Raw genomic sequence first — 16,638 nt, forward strand, 5'->3', positions numbered from 1 at the left:
GACTTTGCATACATAAATTAACTAGGATTTCCTATGAGACACAGCTCTTGCTGCCTGCTTCATGTCAGGCATTTGACTTACTAGAACTATCTTACTTGTCACCAGGTTAATTGCCACTCTGCTAGATCAGAAGCTTCAGGAGGGCAACGCTGGGCCGGCCTTACTCGTGTCTCTATCCTGACCTGACACAGGTCACTGCATGCTTAGGAAACACTGCTCACTGATGAGAGTATCAGAGAAGCAAATCAAAGAGGAAGCATCTTTTCTAGAAGGACTGTGCATAGAACGATGCTCCTGAACCCCCAAGGCTTATTTTAAAACCCATTTCCAAGTTGTACAAATCAATAGTATCCTTGGTAGCTAACTCAATCTTTCTCCACTTTAATTTCCTTCCACCCTTTCCTCAAACAAAAGTAACCAATATTTCTCACCTCAGGATTATGTATTCAAGATTACTTTTTTATCAAAAAATTCAATTATTTCATGGTTTTCCTAAAATGAATCACTTCTAAACCATTATGTATTCTTTTCATTTTTCCCTAAAAACCATGTCAAGCTTACTTGCACCACCTCAGTGATAGTCTATAAGCCAAACATGGGAGACCCAGATGCAGAATGATTACAAAGGGTCTATTAACATCTTTTGGACTGTTTAGCTTACAGATCAAAGGATATGTATGTAACAGAATATGTATTTGTAAACAAAGCATATCCACACACGCATACATATCCACACACATATACGTATATATTTCCACATATACATATACATACCACTGAGTCTCCAAGTCCTTTATCATATCATCTACCTACCTCATTCCACTTTTTTTTTTCAATGTTTATTTATTTTCAAGAGACAGGGAGAGACAGAGCATGAGCATGGGAGGGGCAGAGAGAGAGAGACACACACACACACACAGAATCCGAAGCAGGCTCCAGGCTCTGAGCTGTCAGCACAGAGCCCGACGTGGGGCTTGAACCCATGAACCATGAGATCATGACCTGAGCCAAAGTCGGATGCTTAACCGACTGAGCCACCCAGGCGCCCCTACCTCATTCCACTCTTAAAGCCAAATAGTTATGGTGGCCAGAAAGAACTGGATTCGAATTCTAGCTCTTCTACTTTTTAGATACGCACTCTTGGGAAAATTACTTAAACCCTCTGGGCTCCCATTTCCTAAGTTTGGTGAAGGGATTGGATGGTATACCAGCTACGAATGATTCCAGAAGAGCACCTGATGCACAGTGTTTGCCGAACGAATAACTGATTTCCTCTGTTTCTTGGGCCCTCTTTCCCAGGCTTACAAATTTCCCCAAAATGGGCAAGAGCTGGTTATCCTCTGATTTAAAGTGAGCAGGACTTGAAGATTAAAAGCAGATTCAAGGGCAAGCTAATGATCAGGGATTGAAGAAACGAAGCAAAGAGACAGATCACAGTCTTAAGAAAATGGGGGAAGAACTTGCTCAAAAAAGACATTTCTGATGCCCAACAAAGATCAAACGAAACTCCTGTGGAAATCGTCCGACTCAGTCTACCTTTGTAGGATGGCACTATTTCTAATGTCTATAACTGGTTGAAATCTGTCATCTGTTTATCTTTAAAGTATTAAAGATCACAAGACTCCTCGTTACTCAGCCTCCATAGCACACATTTGGTAAATGTGGTTTCTAGCACCTTCGCCCATTCTCGAGCTTCTCCAACACTCAGACTGCATTTATAAACAGATCTGAGATACAGCTTTAACACCTTATATGAAGGATCCATAGGTATGCAGAAATCAAGTACTCCTTTAAAAAGTTAGCCTCTGTATTTTGTGTCTAGACTCCCTGGTGGGGAAGTACATAAAGAGTCAAGATCCTACGGAATAATGTCAACAGGAAAGGGGGAAGGGCACGGCACTCATCCGTACCTCCGCTTCCTGCAGGATCCCGCGGCCGAGGCACACCGTGTCGGGGCAAGAGATGGGAGATCCGCATCCCTCTCGGATTGCCAGCTGCAGGTACTGCTTCAAGCACTAGAAGTTAAGAAGAAAAAAGACAATTACCCATCGCATTACAGTAGCACCAAGGTTATGTAACCGCTGCTGCCTCTTCCTTCCTTCCTTCCTTGGCAGTCCTGGGGCTCTTGGACTCAGGAAACATCAGTTATCCCAAGTGTGAACAGTAAGAGCCATCACTTTGGAAAGAAGGCAAGACAGGCGATTAATTATGTATGACCTCAATATCGAGTTTATTCAAGGCCACAAGTCAAACTCCTGTAAGCTCACACATTTTATCCCCCACAGGTTTGGCAAAGAAGAACCACTCTTTTGCACTAATGGCAAATGCCTTCTCTTTACTTTTTCTCTTTTTTAACTTCTATGACTTCCTAATTCCGTTCTTACCTAGTAGTCCTTTGCCCCAAAGTAGAACCCTGTGACTCTCATGCAGAGAGAGCCAGACAGAATCAAAATACAGCTGATCCTTGAACAACACAGGTTTGAACTGCATGGGCCCACTGATATGTAGGTTTTTTTTTAATAAATACGGTCCAGTACAGCAAATGTATTTTGTCTTATGATTTTCTTAATATTTTCTGTAGCCTACTTTATTGCAAGAATACAGTATATAATACATATACAAAACGTGCTAATCAACTGTTTATCAGGAAGGCTTCTAGTCAACAGTAGGCAAGTTTTGGGAGAGTCAAAAGTTATATGTAGATCTTCAACTTCATGGGAGGGGTGTCGGAGCCCCTAACCCCTGTGTGATTCAAGGGTCAATTGTAAGATTAAGGCACTGACTTACGTAGGAACACTCATAATAGCAAATACACCTGGGAAATATAATGTCAAAGACAATTTGGGAGAATGAGACCTTCCCAAAACTATGGGCTTTGGTGGATGCTTTGGTGAGGAGGTTTGAGTAGAACCTGGGGAAAGAAGAAACTGGATTGAAAAAAGAAATCCAGAAAGAAGAGGGATAATACCAAGAACAAATTTAGTCTTCTCACTGCCTGTTGTACCTGGATCGTGGGTAGTGGATGAAGACGGGGTCAGACTGAGAAGGCAGGAGAGGGGCTGGCAGCATTAGGGAAACCTCCGAGTCCCCCCTTCTCCCTCCCAACCCAGCCCAACACACCCACAGGAGATTGAGGGCCACCGTTCCAGAAGACGGAACTCTTAGGAAATCTGGAAGTTGATCTTGTCAATTTTGCTCATAATTGGTGAGCTCTGTGTGCATGACGAAAGGTCAAGCACACATGTTGGAGGATAACACCGAAAAAATACATAAGCTAGTCGATGAATTAATGATTCTTCTAAAGTGGTGATCATTTAAAACTGAGTTCAGATTTTTCAAATTTATACACTTATGTATCAACCTGCCTCATTACAAATATTGCTATTGTACCAACCTTTTATAAAAGCTTAACTACTGGGGCACCTGGGTGGCTCAGTCTTCTAGGCATCCGACTCTTGATTTCAGCTGAGGTCATGATCTCAGGGTTCGTGAGTTCGAGCCCCATGTTGGGCTCCATGCTGACAGTGCGAAGCCTGCTTGGGAGTCTCTCTCTCCACGCACCGCCCCAGGGCCTCCGTCTTCCCTTCCCCCGCTCACAGGCGCACTATCTCTCTCTCTCTCTCTCAAAATGAGTAAACATTTAAAAAAAAAAAAAAAGTTTAATAGGGGCACCTGGGTAGCTCAGTCAGTTAAGCGTCTGATTTTGGCTCAGGTCATGACCTCGTGGTTCATGAGTTCGAGCCCCGTGTTGGCCTCTGTGCTGACAGCTCAGAGCCTGGAGCCTGCTTCAGATTCTGTGTCTCCCTCTCTCTCTGCCCCTCCCCTACTCGTGCTCTGTCTCTCTCAAAAATAAATAAACATTAAAAAAAAAACAAAGTAAAAAAATTTTAAAAAGCTTAATATTAAATAAATTCTATGGTCAGAATACTGATGCTGTAATACTGAACCCATTCTGAACCCAATTATAAATGATCACCACTTTATAAACTATGCTAAATTCATACAATGGAATACTGAGGAATCATGAAAAATGTTTTCAAATGGTGTTTAAAGACCTGGAGAGATGCTCAGTATGAATTGGAAAAGAAAAGACGATTTGGTATGAACTGGAGAATAAAGACATCTGGGAACAGGGGTCCTTCTAAGGAGTTCCTCCGGCAGTGGACTGCATATAGGTACTGTATTTTAGCTCTTACTTTCTTGTTGGAGACAACGGTGAACGATCATTTGCTCTAGGAGTTACTGCGCTAATCATGGTCTCTTGTACCAAGAAGAAGGGGAAACACAGGAGAGCCAGAGCAAGGAAATGCGGGGAAGAATTTCAGGGCACAGGCCAAACTCGAGAGGAGCAGCAAAGCTGGCTCACAGAAAGGAGGGCCACACCAAGGGACGAGTGAATCAACGATGCGAAGGCCTGTCCACCGGCTCTGCTCCTAAGGACCTCTCTGCCATCCCTGTGCCACACAGACTCCAGTGTGACCACCCTGATACCCACAGCTGCCCCTTGACATTTGAGCAGAGAGACTCTGAAAATGTACGGTCTCTAGGCTCAGGGGGGAGGTATCTGAGAAAACAGAGTGAACTGTGCCGTGAACGCCTGTCAGAATATCTGGGCCCTAGCCATGGTTCCACTCCATCAGGTGACAAGAGGAAAGTTACTTAAACTGCTCCCCAGACTCGCTTCTCTTAATTGAAAAAACAACCAACAACAATACCTGTTATGGTGACCTCACAGGGCTTAAAACCCTCGTACACACAAACACAAACCTGTAATACTGTATACGGGAACCCTTTGAAAATTCTTAAATTGCAGGGTATTTGGTTTTATTTCTACCTCCACATGATCTTAGACTTTCTAGCGGAAGCTTTCTGGGGAAATGTTAATCCTTTGGCCTTCTGAGATTACCCTTTCTCCACTCCCTTCAGAAAACCAGTTAAGTCACTGTGGTACAGAAGCTCCATAAACAGAACAGCTATTTGTAACAGAACATCATATATACCTCTATTCAAGCCTCTCCTCAGAACTATTTGCATCCAGGGGCACCTGGGTGGCTCAGTTGGTTAAGCGTCCGACCTTAGCTCAGGTCATGATCTCCCAGTTTGTGGGTTCGAGCCCTGTTTTGGGCTCTGTGCTGACAGCTCAGAGCCTGGAGCCTGGAGCCTGCTTCGGATTTTGTATCCCCCCTCTCTCTGCCCCTCCTCCATTCATGCTCTTTCTCAAAACTAAACATTAAAAAAAATTAAAAAAGAACTATTTGCATCTACTGAAAAAGCTTAGAGTTAAATACAAACTATAGACCATGTGAGCCTGTACAGGCAAAAAAAAAAAAAAAAATCATTTCAATGTATATTGCAAACTTGTAAAATTGAACTATAAGCTTTCCCAAGAGTTTACAACAGATTTTTTTTTAATTTTTTAAGTTTATTTATTTTGAGAGAGAGAGCAAGTGAGCAGGGGCGGGGCAGAGAGAGGGAGGGAGAGAATCCCAAGCAGGATCCCCACTGTCAGCACACAGTCTAATGCGGGGCTTGAACCCATGAACTGTGAGAACATGACCTGAGGCAAGATCAAGAGTCAGACGCTTAACTGAGGCACCCAGGCACCCCTGCAACAGATATTCTATTTGTTAATGTCATGTTCTTGGGTACGGCAACCACGACATGTAAACCCAGTAACTTCTCAAGCTGCCATCAAGGACTCTTGTGGCCACAATACCACGTGAACCATGATTTTAGGAGAGAAGTTACAGCTGTATACACTGACTACAGGGTATAATATATACGTATATACCCTACACGCCCTTTTAATTCTGAGAAACACTGGTCTGAGACGGAGGTATGTACCATAAGCTGCCAAGTGTTGCGATGACAGAACCTGACTCCCCATCACTGTGAGCCTGCATTTCTAGTCAAAGGCAAAGAGGGACAAGACCCGGTGATTGTTTCTTATTGAATTTTCAAGTGCCTTCAGTTCGTTGGATGTCTTTCGTTACCTTTCACTAAAAATTGAACCTCAAACCCTCCCTCTCTTCCTCAAGACCTCTGGCTGAAGCATCTAGACTGTAAATGAAGGCAGAAAGAAAGAGAAAAAAGAAAACTACCACCATGGAGTCACATTAAAAAACAAAAACGACATTTCTAGGCAGACAGCCCCTCCTCTGCTATCCTGCCTGCCGCTCCCTCACGGTGTATTCTACAAACTTCTATCTCCTAGTCCTGCCTCAGGTGAGTTCTTTCACCACCCGCGACTCGGGCCTCCATTGGATGGTCACCCCACATCTGGGGGTCCTCCCGGGGAACCTCTGCCAGGACAGGGTCAGGGCTCTCCCCCGGTTCTGGGGACTTTCTCTGGTGGCTGGACTGTAGCACTCCTTGCAGAACTGACCACCTCCCGCCAAGGTTACTCCTGGGTGAGGATCTGAAGCCCCAGGGGGAACCACCCTGATGCCCAGGCCCAAAAGGGTGAGGGTTTGGTCCTCTTGCCCTTCAGAGGGATCCTTCCCTCCCTCTCCTTTCTCTCTCTGCAGCCCTTCCTAGGCCTCCCCCTAGTCCTCCTCAGACAACTGAAGGTCTCTGGCCAAGGCAGCTCCCTGGTGTGGCCTGAAGGTCTGAGAGCAAACAGGTCAGCCTGTCCCCGCCTGCGAGGGTCAAAGACCCCTTTTCTCCCCCCGCCCCCACCCGCAAGGGCTCCATTCCCAGCTGGCAAGAGCAGCTCAGCCAGGGCAAATCCACACACGCTGTGGTCTCATGGCTGACTCGGGCCCCCAAGGTTCCCTTTACCTCTCGTGGATCTGGCCACCATCTTGATCTACAGGCAAGATCCACCCCTACACGTCTGAGTGAATCCCACAGTTCCACAGACAAGTGAAGATTCACCAAAGATCCCAGCCCACACCACGAGGGTCCCCTCCCGCTGTATCCCACGGACCCGGGCACCACAAAGTTTCACCTAGCTCGCCTATCAGCACGTTAATCTAATACCATGCTCTGGTCTCTAACTGCACAGAACCCTTGGTGGACGGACACATTTAGGGAGGGATAGTGTGTACATCCCCGCCCCCTTCCCGAACGAAGCAGCTAGTGAAGAGGAGACCTCCATCCAAATGCCAAAGATCTGTCATTGTCCATCTGTCTGGGGGGAACGCGGAGACTGCCTTAGGCAACAGGCTTGAGCAATGGAAACCTGGGTAAGAGAAAAGTGCCCACGGTGACCACTGAGCTGAACGCAAACAGGCTCCTTAAGTGACCCCCTCAAAACAGCCAGAAGCCCTAGCTGACCAATGGGCTACTTGCAACCGGGTACTGGTACCAAAAAAGGAAAATGCCAGATGTTCCCATACCCCCCACCTCTCTCCTTAAGCACAGCCCCCACCACCTCTGCCTCCTGGAAGACCATCTCTCCCTTGCTGTCCTGCCCACTGCTCCTTTGCAGTGTATGCAATCAACTCTCATTTACTTTTTTTTTTAAATTACATTCCATTAAGTAATAGCATTAAACAGACGCCTAAATATGCAATATTCCTAACAGCTAATAAATTCTAAGGGAAATGTTTTAAACAGTACTTTTTGAAAATACTGATGACCCAAAAAAAGGAAACAGTTTTTTCTTTGAAATAGTCGACATTCCACTTAATGTGGTAGAACACAGAAACATTCTCAGGCCCTGAAGCGTCATGTGTAATGATAAGGATTGTTCTGTCCCCCAAATCCTGTCCTTGCCCTGCATTCTCTCGCTCTGTGAATGGCACGTGATTCCACCCAGCCGCACCCCAGCAACGTACGGATCCTCTATGGCACCTCTTTCTCTTACCCCTGCATCCAGTAAATGCCTAGGAGATGTCCTCGTCAGGCTGTCTAACCACACCCTCACAGCTACCAGAGCTTCTGAATCCCCCTTCTCCACCTGACCTGCTGCTCCACATCCCCGGTCTTCCCCATCTCAGTAAATGGAACCAAGTACCCAGTTACTCAGCCAGAACAAAAACGAAGACGTCCCGGATTCCTCTCTTTCTCAAATGCTACAACCAAAACGTGTCCTACATCTAAACATCTCTCACCACTCCAAGGCACAGTCACCCCTTTCCAAGACCTCTGCGATAGCTTTCCTGCTGGCCTCTGCTCCACACAGAAGCCAAGGTGCTCTTTCTACGCCTTTCTAAAACACAAATCATGTTTTATTCTCCTGCCCCAAACCCTCCAATGAGTGTGCATCTCATGTAGACGGGCTCTCTGACTCCTTACCATGGCTCACAAGGTCCTACCTGTTCTAACTCCCAGCTACTGTTCTGAGTTCATTTCTACCACATTCCTTTACTCTGGGAATAGGAATCTGCTCGCTACATGTCCGACCTGCTCTTGATGTCTTCTCCCTGGGATGCCCTTCCCCCCAGATGGCTCGGTCTTGCGTCCTTCAGGACTCTGCTCAGTGGTGCCTCCTCAGATAGGCCTCACTGGCTAAAAAGGCCCACCTTTCCTTCCCATCAGGCCTTCTCACCCTGCTTGATTTTTCTTCACAGCACTTACCATTACCTGTGTATCATCTTGTTGGCTTCCTAGAAATTCAGCTCCAAGTACAGGGACACTGTCTTATTCTCTGATGGATCCAAAAAGAAAACACACGTAGAAGGTACTTACAGAACACATGATTGCACAACTTAACACACTGCGAAGTCCTACCCATCCCTTTTCTGAAGTACTGATTAGGACTGTTCAAATCTCTCAAGCTCTTCTGCCCTGCCCCTAGGCCACTTTCCATTACCCCTTACCTGGGCTTCGGCCTTCGTTCGTCTATTAGTTTTCGCATATCTGTTTTTGCCTCTCGTTAATTCTCCACACTGATGGCAAAAGGAACCTTTATAAAATCTAAATCTGAAGGGTGCTCTGGTGGCTCAGTCGGTTAAGCATCCGACTCTTGATTTCGGCTCAGGTCACGATCTCACAGTTCATGAGATCGAGTCCCAAGTCGGGGCTACACTTGGTGTGGAGCCTGCTTCAGATTCTCTCTCTCTCTCAAAATAAACAAACTTAAAAAAATCTAAATCTGATCCATTCTGTCACCTGTTTACAACCTTCCAAGACTGAAGACACTCTAGGTCTCCTTTGTAGCACTCATTATGATTAGGACTTAAAAATTAGGTGTATATAATTACGCAGCTACGAAAATCTCACTCTCTCCACTCAGAATTGACAGTTCACTTTGCCAACGTTACAAGAAATTTCAACCTTTACATTTCTTTCATGAAAACCTTGTCTCGAGAATGATCCGGTCACCATTCACAAATAATTAGTGCAGGAGGATTTTAACACAGGCTAGTCAGATAAGGCAGTAGTTTCCTAGCAGAGGGCAGAGCTTTGAAAGGATAGAAGACAGGTATGTTTTGATAGATAAGAAACACTGGAAACTAGTGCACACTGATGGGAAGGGCAGCTGTGATACTGTGATTTCTAATAAGAAACACAAATACATCCTTCCCATTTCCAGCACAGAGCTGCTAAAACCCTTGGAATCTCCAGAGTAGCGAGAGAGATAAAGGTGTCTTTTTGTTAATGAAGTGATTCTGGGATGCCCCTGGGTCACCTGCGGGCTGGTTGCTAATGGCACCAACCCCATGAGTAGAGGCCCGGAGCTTTTAGTCCTACCCATCGAGCTCCAGGAAGGGGAGAGAGATTGGAGGTTACATCATTGGCCATTGGTGATTGATTCAATCAGTCACACCTATGTAATGAAGCCTCCATGAAAACCCAAAAGGCTGGTTTCAGAGAGCTTACTGGTTGGTGAACACACAGAGATTTGGTAAGAGTGATGCACTTCAGGGGCCATGGAAGCTTCATGCTCTTCCCCCACACCTTGCCCTGTGTGTGTCTTCCTTCTGGGTGTCCCTGAGTTCTGCCCTTTTATCATAAGCCAGTAATCTAGTAAGTAAAATGCTTCTCCGAGTTCCTCTGGCAAATCCATTGAAGCCAAGGAGGTCGTCATGGGAACCTTGGATTCACGTCTAGTCAATCAAAAGTGCAGTTAACAACCAGGGCTTGTGACTGGCACCCAAAGTTGGGAGACTTCTTTGATCCAGACTTGTTTGGATAAATGTCTATTCAGATCCTTTGCCCTTTTTTAATTGGGCGATTTGTGTTTTTATTATTGAGCTATAAGAATTCTTTGTATACTCTGCAGGTGTCCCGTATCAGATATGGTTTGCAAATATTTTCTCCCAAGTTGTGGCTTATCTTTTCATGTTCTTGAGGATGTCCATCATAAGGGTTTTTAACTTTGATGAAGTCCAATTTTTTTTCTTTTGTTCATATCTATCTGAGTTAATGTTTGTCCAAGGTGTGAAGAAACAGTCCAACTTGATTCTTTTGCCAATGGACATCCAGTTATCCCAGCACCATTTATTGAAAAACTATTCTTTCCTGCTTTGAATTGCCTTGGCACCTTCGATGGAAATCAATTGACAATGAACATGAGAATTTATTTCTGGAACTGTCAATTCTATTCCATGGATCAACCTGTCTATCCTTAAGGCAGTGTTACATGGTTGTGATTATCATAGTGCTACAGTTAAGTGTGACATCTGGGAAGAGGGTTCTCCAACTTTATTCTTTTACAAGATTGTTTTGGCTATTCTAGGACTCTTAATTTCCCATGTGAAATTTAGGATAAGCTTATCAGTTTCCACAAAGAAGATCTTTGGGATTTTGATAGGAATCCTACCTCCAGATCCATTCTGCTGCCATTTTAACAATACAGGCATACGTCATGTATTGTGCTTCACAGATATTACATTTTTTACAAACTGAAGGCTCATGGCAACCCTGTACTGAGCAAGACAATCAGTGCCATTTTTCCAACACCATTTGCCCACCTGATGTCTCTGTGTCACATTTGGGTAATTCTTGCCCTATTTCAAACCTTGTCATTAGTATTATATTTGTTATGGGGATCTGTGATCAGTGATTATGACTTGCTGAAAGCTCAGAGGATGGTTAGCATTTTTTGCCATAAAGTATTTTTGTTGCTGTTGTTGCTGTTTTGCTTGTTTTGTTATGAGACAGAGAGAGTGTGTGAGTGCAAGCAGGGGAAAAGGGGGGGGGAGGGGAGAGGAGGGGTAGGGAGGGGAGAGAGAGGGAGAGGGAAAGAGAGAGAAAGAGACAGAGAGAATCTTGAGCAGGTTCCACACTTTCAGGGTGGAGCCCGACCACAGGGCTCAATCCCACGACCCTGGTATCATGACCTGAGCTGAAATCCAGAATCAGATGCTCCAGCAATAAAGTATTTTTAAATTAAGCAATGTGCATAGCTTTTTTTTAGATACAATGCTACTGTTCACTTAAAAGACTACAGTATAGTGTAAACATCACTTTTATATGCTCTGAGAAATGAAAGAATTTGTTTGACTTGCTTTATTGCAATATTTGCTGTATTGTGGTGGTCTGGAACCAAACGTGCAATATCTCCCAAGTATGCCTGTATTAATAAGTCTCTTAATCATGAATATTGAGTGTCTGTCTGTTTAGTCTTCTTGAATTTCTTTCAGTGATGTTTTGTAGTCTTCGGAGTATGAATTCTGTACCTCTTTTGTTAAATTTATTCCTAAGTATTTTATTCCTTTTGAACTTATTGCCAATGATTGTCTTAATGTGCCATTACATTATCCTTTGCTAGTGTACAGAAAGACAACTAATTTTTGTGTACTGATCTTGCAGTCTTGCTAAACTGGCATCAGTGTTTTCAAACTCTCAGTGATTCCAATATGCAACCAAGTCTGAAAACCTCTAGTTCAATTCAATCCATGCTCTCAAGTCTAATCAAGGAAGATGTGTCCATTATCACTGCCTTTAAGTTATTTTGTAATATTCAGAAATATGAGCTCCACAGGAAGGAAAGAATCTTTTTTTTTTGCCTTATTTTATTTTTATTTTATTTATTTATTTAAATATGAAATTTATTGTCAAACTGGTTTCCATACAACACCCAGTGCTCATCCCAACAGGTGCCCTCCTCAATACCCATCACCCACCAAAAGAATCCTTTTTAACCAACATGTCCATAGGGAATACCTGCATTCAGCTAGTTCCAGAAGAAACAGTAAAGGAAGCCTAAGAAGGAAGTTACATGTGCAAAAGTTAAAGCTCTAATTGAGATCCTTTAAATACTAAACCCAAAATAGTGCTGTTCCTGTTTTTGGAAAAGGGTACTGAGATCCACCTTGTAAGTTTGAGAACAGTCATTCAATATGGGAGATTAAGTCTGGTCCCCAATAAAAAGTACCTCCAGTTCCCACCAAGCAAGAGTGATCAAACACTTCTATCTTTACATCAGGTGACCATGAAACACCTAAATTAAGAAACTCAGTGATGGAAATAGCCCTGAAGAGAAATGCACTGGAAATGCTGCAGACCGATCCAGGCTGCACAATGAAGGGAATCCAATCTGCTAGACTGTAAGCACCTTTTGATCAGAGCAGGGAGCAGCCATTAGCCTCGTAAAGATCTGTTTTCAGCACAAGTAATCCAATAACTCTCCGACTGACCTCTCAGAGGCTTTCCCTTCTCTCTGCCCAGGGTTACCTTTCTTAACGGAGGGAGCCCCAGTTTTCATACTAGTTCCAAAGAAATCTGTCTGTGCCAGGTGCTCTCAAACCTTATACCCGTATACCCAGAAAAGCAACCAATGGTTCCAGGAGAAAGCAAGCAAGAAGCCTGGCCAAGTTTACATCCTTCCATTTCCTCCAAAGAAACATTAGCCCTCAGAACTGCCAGCCCTCAGCTGGCCCCGAGGTCCCAGCCAACAGGCCTAAGAAAGGCAGTGAGAATAAACACAGCCGAGATGAAACATCGGGAGATTCCACTGAACTCATTTATCGCTGTCTTCCTCCCTTCCTCCTGTGTACCTAAAGAGTCCCTACTTGAACTCTCAGGCAGCCTTTCTGACTCTCCCAGAACACACGTAAGGCCTTTAGCAATACAGAAAGAAGCAAACACCAAATTAATAAAGAAGGGTCAAAAAAACCTTGAGCCATGATATAGGGCTATGCAAGTTATCTGCATAAAATATAACCATTCAACCAATCTGCATCAACCAATATCTGCATAAAATATAACCATTCAACCAATCCAAGTAAGCCTAGTAAAGAATGTGGTCCTCACATTTTACTAGAGAATTAACAAACGAGCATCCATATCCATTTATCCATACGATGGGTGGGTGGACAGATGAAGGATAAAGCAAGTAGAGTAAAAATTTAATGTTAGAATCTAAGATATGGTGGGAATATGGATATTGTTAAAATTCTGTACACCTTTGTTGTACGTTTGAAAAGTTCCATAACAAACTGTTGTACCAATTTTTTTTAAGTTTATTTATTCTTGAGAGAGAGAGGACAAAGGAGCAGACAGAGAGGGAGACAGAGAATCCCAAGCAGGTTCCCCAATGTCAGCACAGAGTCCAACAAGGGGCTCAATCTCATGAACTGTGAGATCGTGACCTGTGCCAAAATCAGGAGTCAGACACTTAACCAACTGGGCCACCCAGGCGCCCCTGTTGTACGAATTTTTACGTTAAAAAGAAAACAAATTACACCGTTCACCAAATTTTAATTTTGGTGAACATATTTTAATGTTCCTTAAAGTTAGAATCATCTGTGTTACAGTTTATATAAAACCCCAGTATCTGTATTACTATTTAAACCAGAGTTTGAATAAATTAGAATGAAATGCAATCTTAATTAAAATCAATGGCAGAAATATTATCTAAATTTTTGAAAGTTTTCAAAAATATTTACATTTGTATAAATGAGATAAGGAAGCTAACTCATTATGAGCTACATTTTTTTTCTACAGGGTATAAGCTACAAAGCCAGCATGCAAAAGAGTTCACATCAATGACCAGAGGTTTGATAACAGTGATGCTCAGTTTTTTTTAAGAGGATATCGTTTCTCTGCATAGAGTACTAGTGAGAAACAATGTACTATCAGTTTAGAAGAGACATAAACCTTAAGCCAACTTCCTTGGCTACATTTACAAAAGAGAATTTATTAGATTTAAGAAATGTGAACTCCAGGGGTGCCTGGGTAGCTCAGTCGGTTGAATGTACGACTCTTGATTTCAGCTCAGGTCATGATCCCAAGATTGTGGGATAGAGCCCCACATCAGGCTCCGTGCTGAGCATGGATCCTGAAGATTCTCTCTCTGTCTGTCTGTCTCTCTGTCTCTGTCTCTCCCCCCCCCCCCCCCCCGCCGCCCTTCTCTAAAATAAAATTAAAAAAGTGAACTCTGAACAAGTAGAAAAGCTTGGATTAACAGTGACTAGGTTGAATATGAGCAATCTTGTAATATTCAAAATTAATTCAGATGATGTAATTCAACCACTGCATCACATAATCAGAATATCTTTCTACTTATAACTGAAGTGGTACCAGGTTGCAACCATTTCCTCATCTCATAATTTTTCCCCAAGACTTTATTCTGCAAAAACGTGAATGTTTGACATTCCTGAAAAGCAAGTTTCTAGAAATCTGGGGATTTTGTACGTGGTGCTTACTTTTCTTCACATTAATTGCCGTAATTGGAACCAGTCTTCCTTTTCTTTCACTTAGTAAATCCACAGGCTTGCACAGCCAAGACTGCCCTTGACTGTCTTGTTAAAAATCTAACCCAGTTACGATCCTTCAACAGCCACTTTCCAAATATCCTGAGTTAGCACCATATTCTAGCAAATTAGAAGATTAGGCAAACATCATAAGTCAAACCCATATGACCAGTTGTTTCAGAAATGTGTCAGTGGTCACAAATGAGACAGAGAGAGCAAATGTATTTGACAGTACATGATGGTGAGCAATTCATTTGTGCTTCACCATAAGAGAGCTCTGCACAGACCCCCAGGCCAGGGCATCAGAACCCCTAGAGGATGGACAGAAACACAGACAACTGGGCTCCACCCCCCAGAGTTTCTGTTTTAGTAGGCTGAGGATGGGGGTCAGCTACAGAGAGACAGACAGACAGACAGACACACAGAATCCGAAGCAGGCTCCAGGCTCTGAGCTATCACCACAGAGCCTGATGCAGGACTCAAACTCAAGAACTGTGAGATCATGACCTGAGCCGAAGTCAGATGTTTAACTGACTGAGCCACCCAGGCACCCCAAGAATTTGCAATTCTAACAAGTTCACAGCTGCTGCTTTGAGGACTACCCTTTGGGAACCAATGGCCTACGACTACAGAAACAAATTTGATGGGGATGACAGTATCTGTCAAACTCCAGTGGTAGCTGTGATAGGTGTCTTAAAATTATCTCATTTACTCTTCACAGCAACTCTGGGACTAGTATTTCCCCATTCACACAAATGACTAGTAAATAGAGAGGGTTGGATTTATATATTTTATTTTTTCTTCATTTTATTTATTTTAGAAAGAGTGTGTGACAGTGAGCAGGGGAAAGGGGCAGAGAGTGAGAGAGAGGGGGAGAGAGAGGGGGAGAGAGAGGGGGAGAGAGAGGGGGAGAGAGAGGGGGAGAGAGAGGGGGAGAGAGAGAGAGAATCCCAAGCAGGCTCCACTGTCATTGAGGGGCCTGATGTGGGGCTCAATCCTGTGATGCTTAATGTGTAAATTGGAGAGTAAGAGTAAATGAGGGAAAAAAAATAGTCTCATACCTATTACATGGCAGGTACTTAAATGCCTTGTCTTTCCTCGATTTTTTTTAAATTAATGTTGATTTACTATTAATCAACTATTGAGATTGAGAGACAGAGAGAGAGCATAAGCAGGGGAGGGACAGAGGGAGAGGGAGACACGGAATTAGAAGCAGGCTCCAGGCTCTGAGCTGTCAGCACAGAGCCCGACGCGGGGCTCAAGCCCACAAACTGTGAGATTGTGACCTGAGCTGAAGTCGGATGCTTAACCGACTAACCCACCCAAGTGCCCCTCCTTGATTTTTTTTTTAATAGATGAATAAACTGAGGATCAAAGAGACTGAATAAAAACCCTACATTCCAGTGGCTAATAACTCACCAACACTTACCAAAAGAGTCAAACCAAAAGGATCGCCCTACTGGGGATGGGAAATGATTCAAAACCATTGAGGTTTTTGGCGAACACAGAGCCATTTATCTCCATGGAAATGAGGCACCGACTGGGTCTAGCCTGATTTCAAGAGGTGCCAGGCATATCTGAAAAACGTCGCATAACCAATCCTTGCTGATACACTTAAATACCCAGAAAATGGAGGTTTAACGTTAACTAACTTTTCTAGTTAGCTTACAACCTCTTTGGGTTCAACTTGTCTAAATTTTTATAAGTTCTTTTTTCCTACATGGCAACATCTTATCAGTGCAGGTAAACGCTTCTGTGGTATAATGCATCTCCCACCAACGTGAGGACCAACGTTATAAGCATAATGCTTTCTCATTCATTCATGTCTCCAACATAGAACATACTCCTCTTGATAGGACCCATTTTTCTAACTTAACAATACTGTGAGTACCATGGTTTAAAATCAGCTGAAACTGTACTGGCACTAGATATACCGTGTATTTTTTTAAAGATGGATTCACGAGATAGGATTCTTTTGCCACAATTTGCTTCCTCCTTAAAAGAGGAAGCCCTGATTCAACAGTGAGATGTGTTCTTTGCACATCTCAGA

General features: G+C 43.5%; 1 protein-coding gene across 1 annotated transcript in view; it reads right to left on the reverse strand.

The window, feature by feature from the left end:
• Nucleotides 1–16,638, reverse strand: part of RNF144B (ring finger protein 144B) — an 80,256-nt gene that overhangs the window by 39,303 nt on the left and 24,315 nt on the right. The window contains exon 3 of the mRNA XM_042937796.1: nucleotides 1,911–2,015. Within this exon, the coding sequence (XP_042793730.1) occupies nucleotides 1,911–2,015 (105 nt within the window). The remainder of the gene's footprint in view (nucleotides 1–1,910; nucleotides 2,016–16,638) is intronic.

Source organism: Panthera leo, chromosome B2 (genome assembly GCF_018350215.1).
Source record: "Panthera leo isolate Ple1 chromosome B2, P.leo_Ple1_pat1.1, whole genome shotgun sequence".
NCBI lineage: Eukaryota > Metazoa > Chordata > Mammalia > Carnivora > Felidae > Panthera > Panthera leo.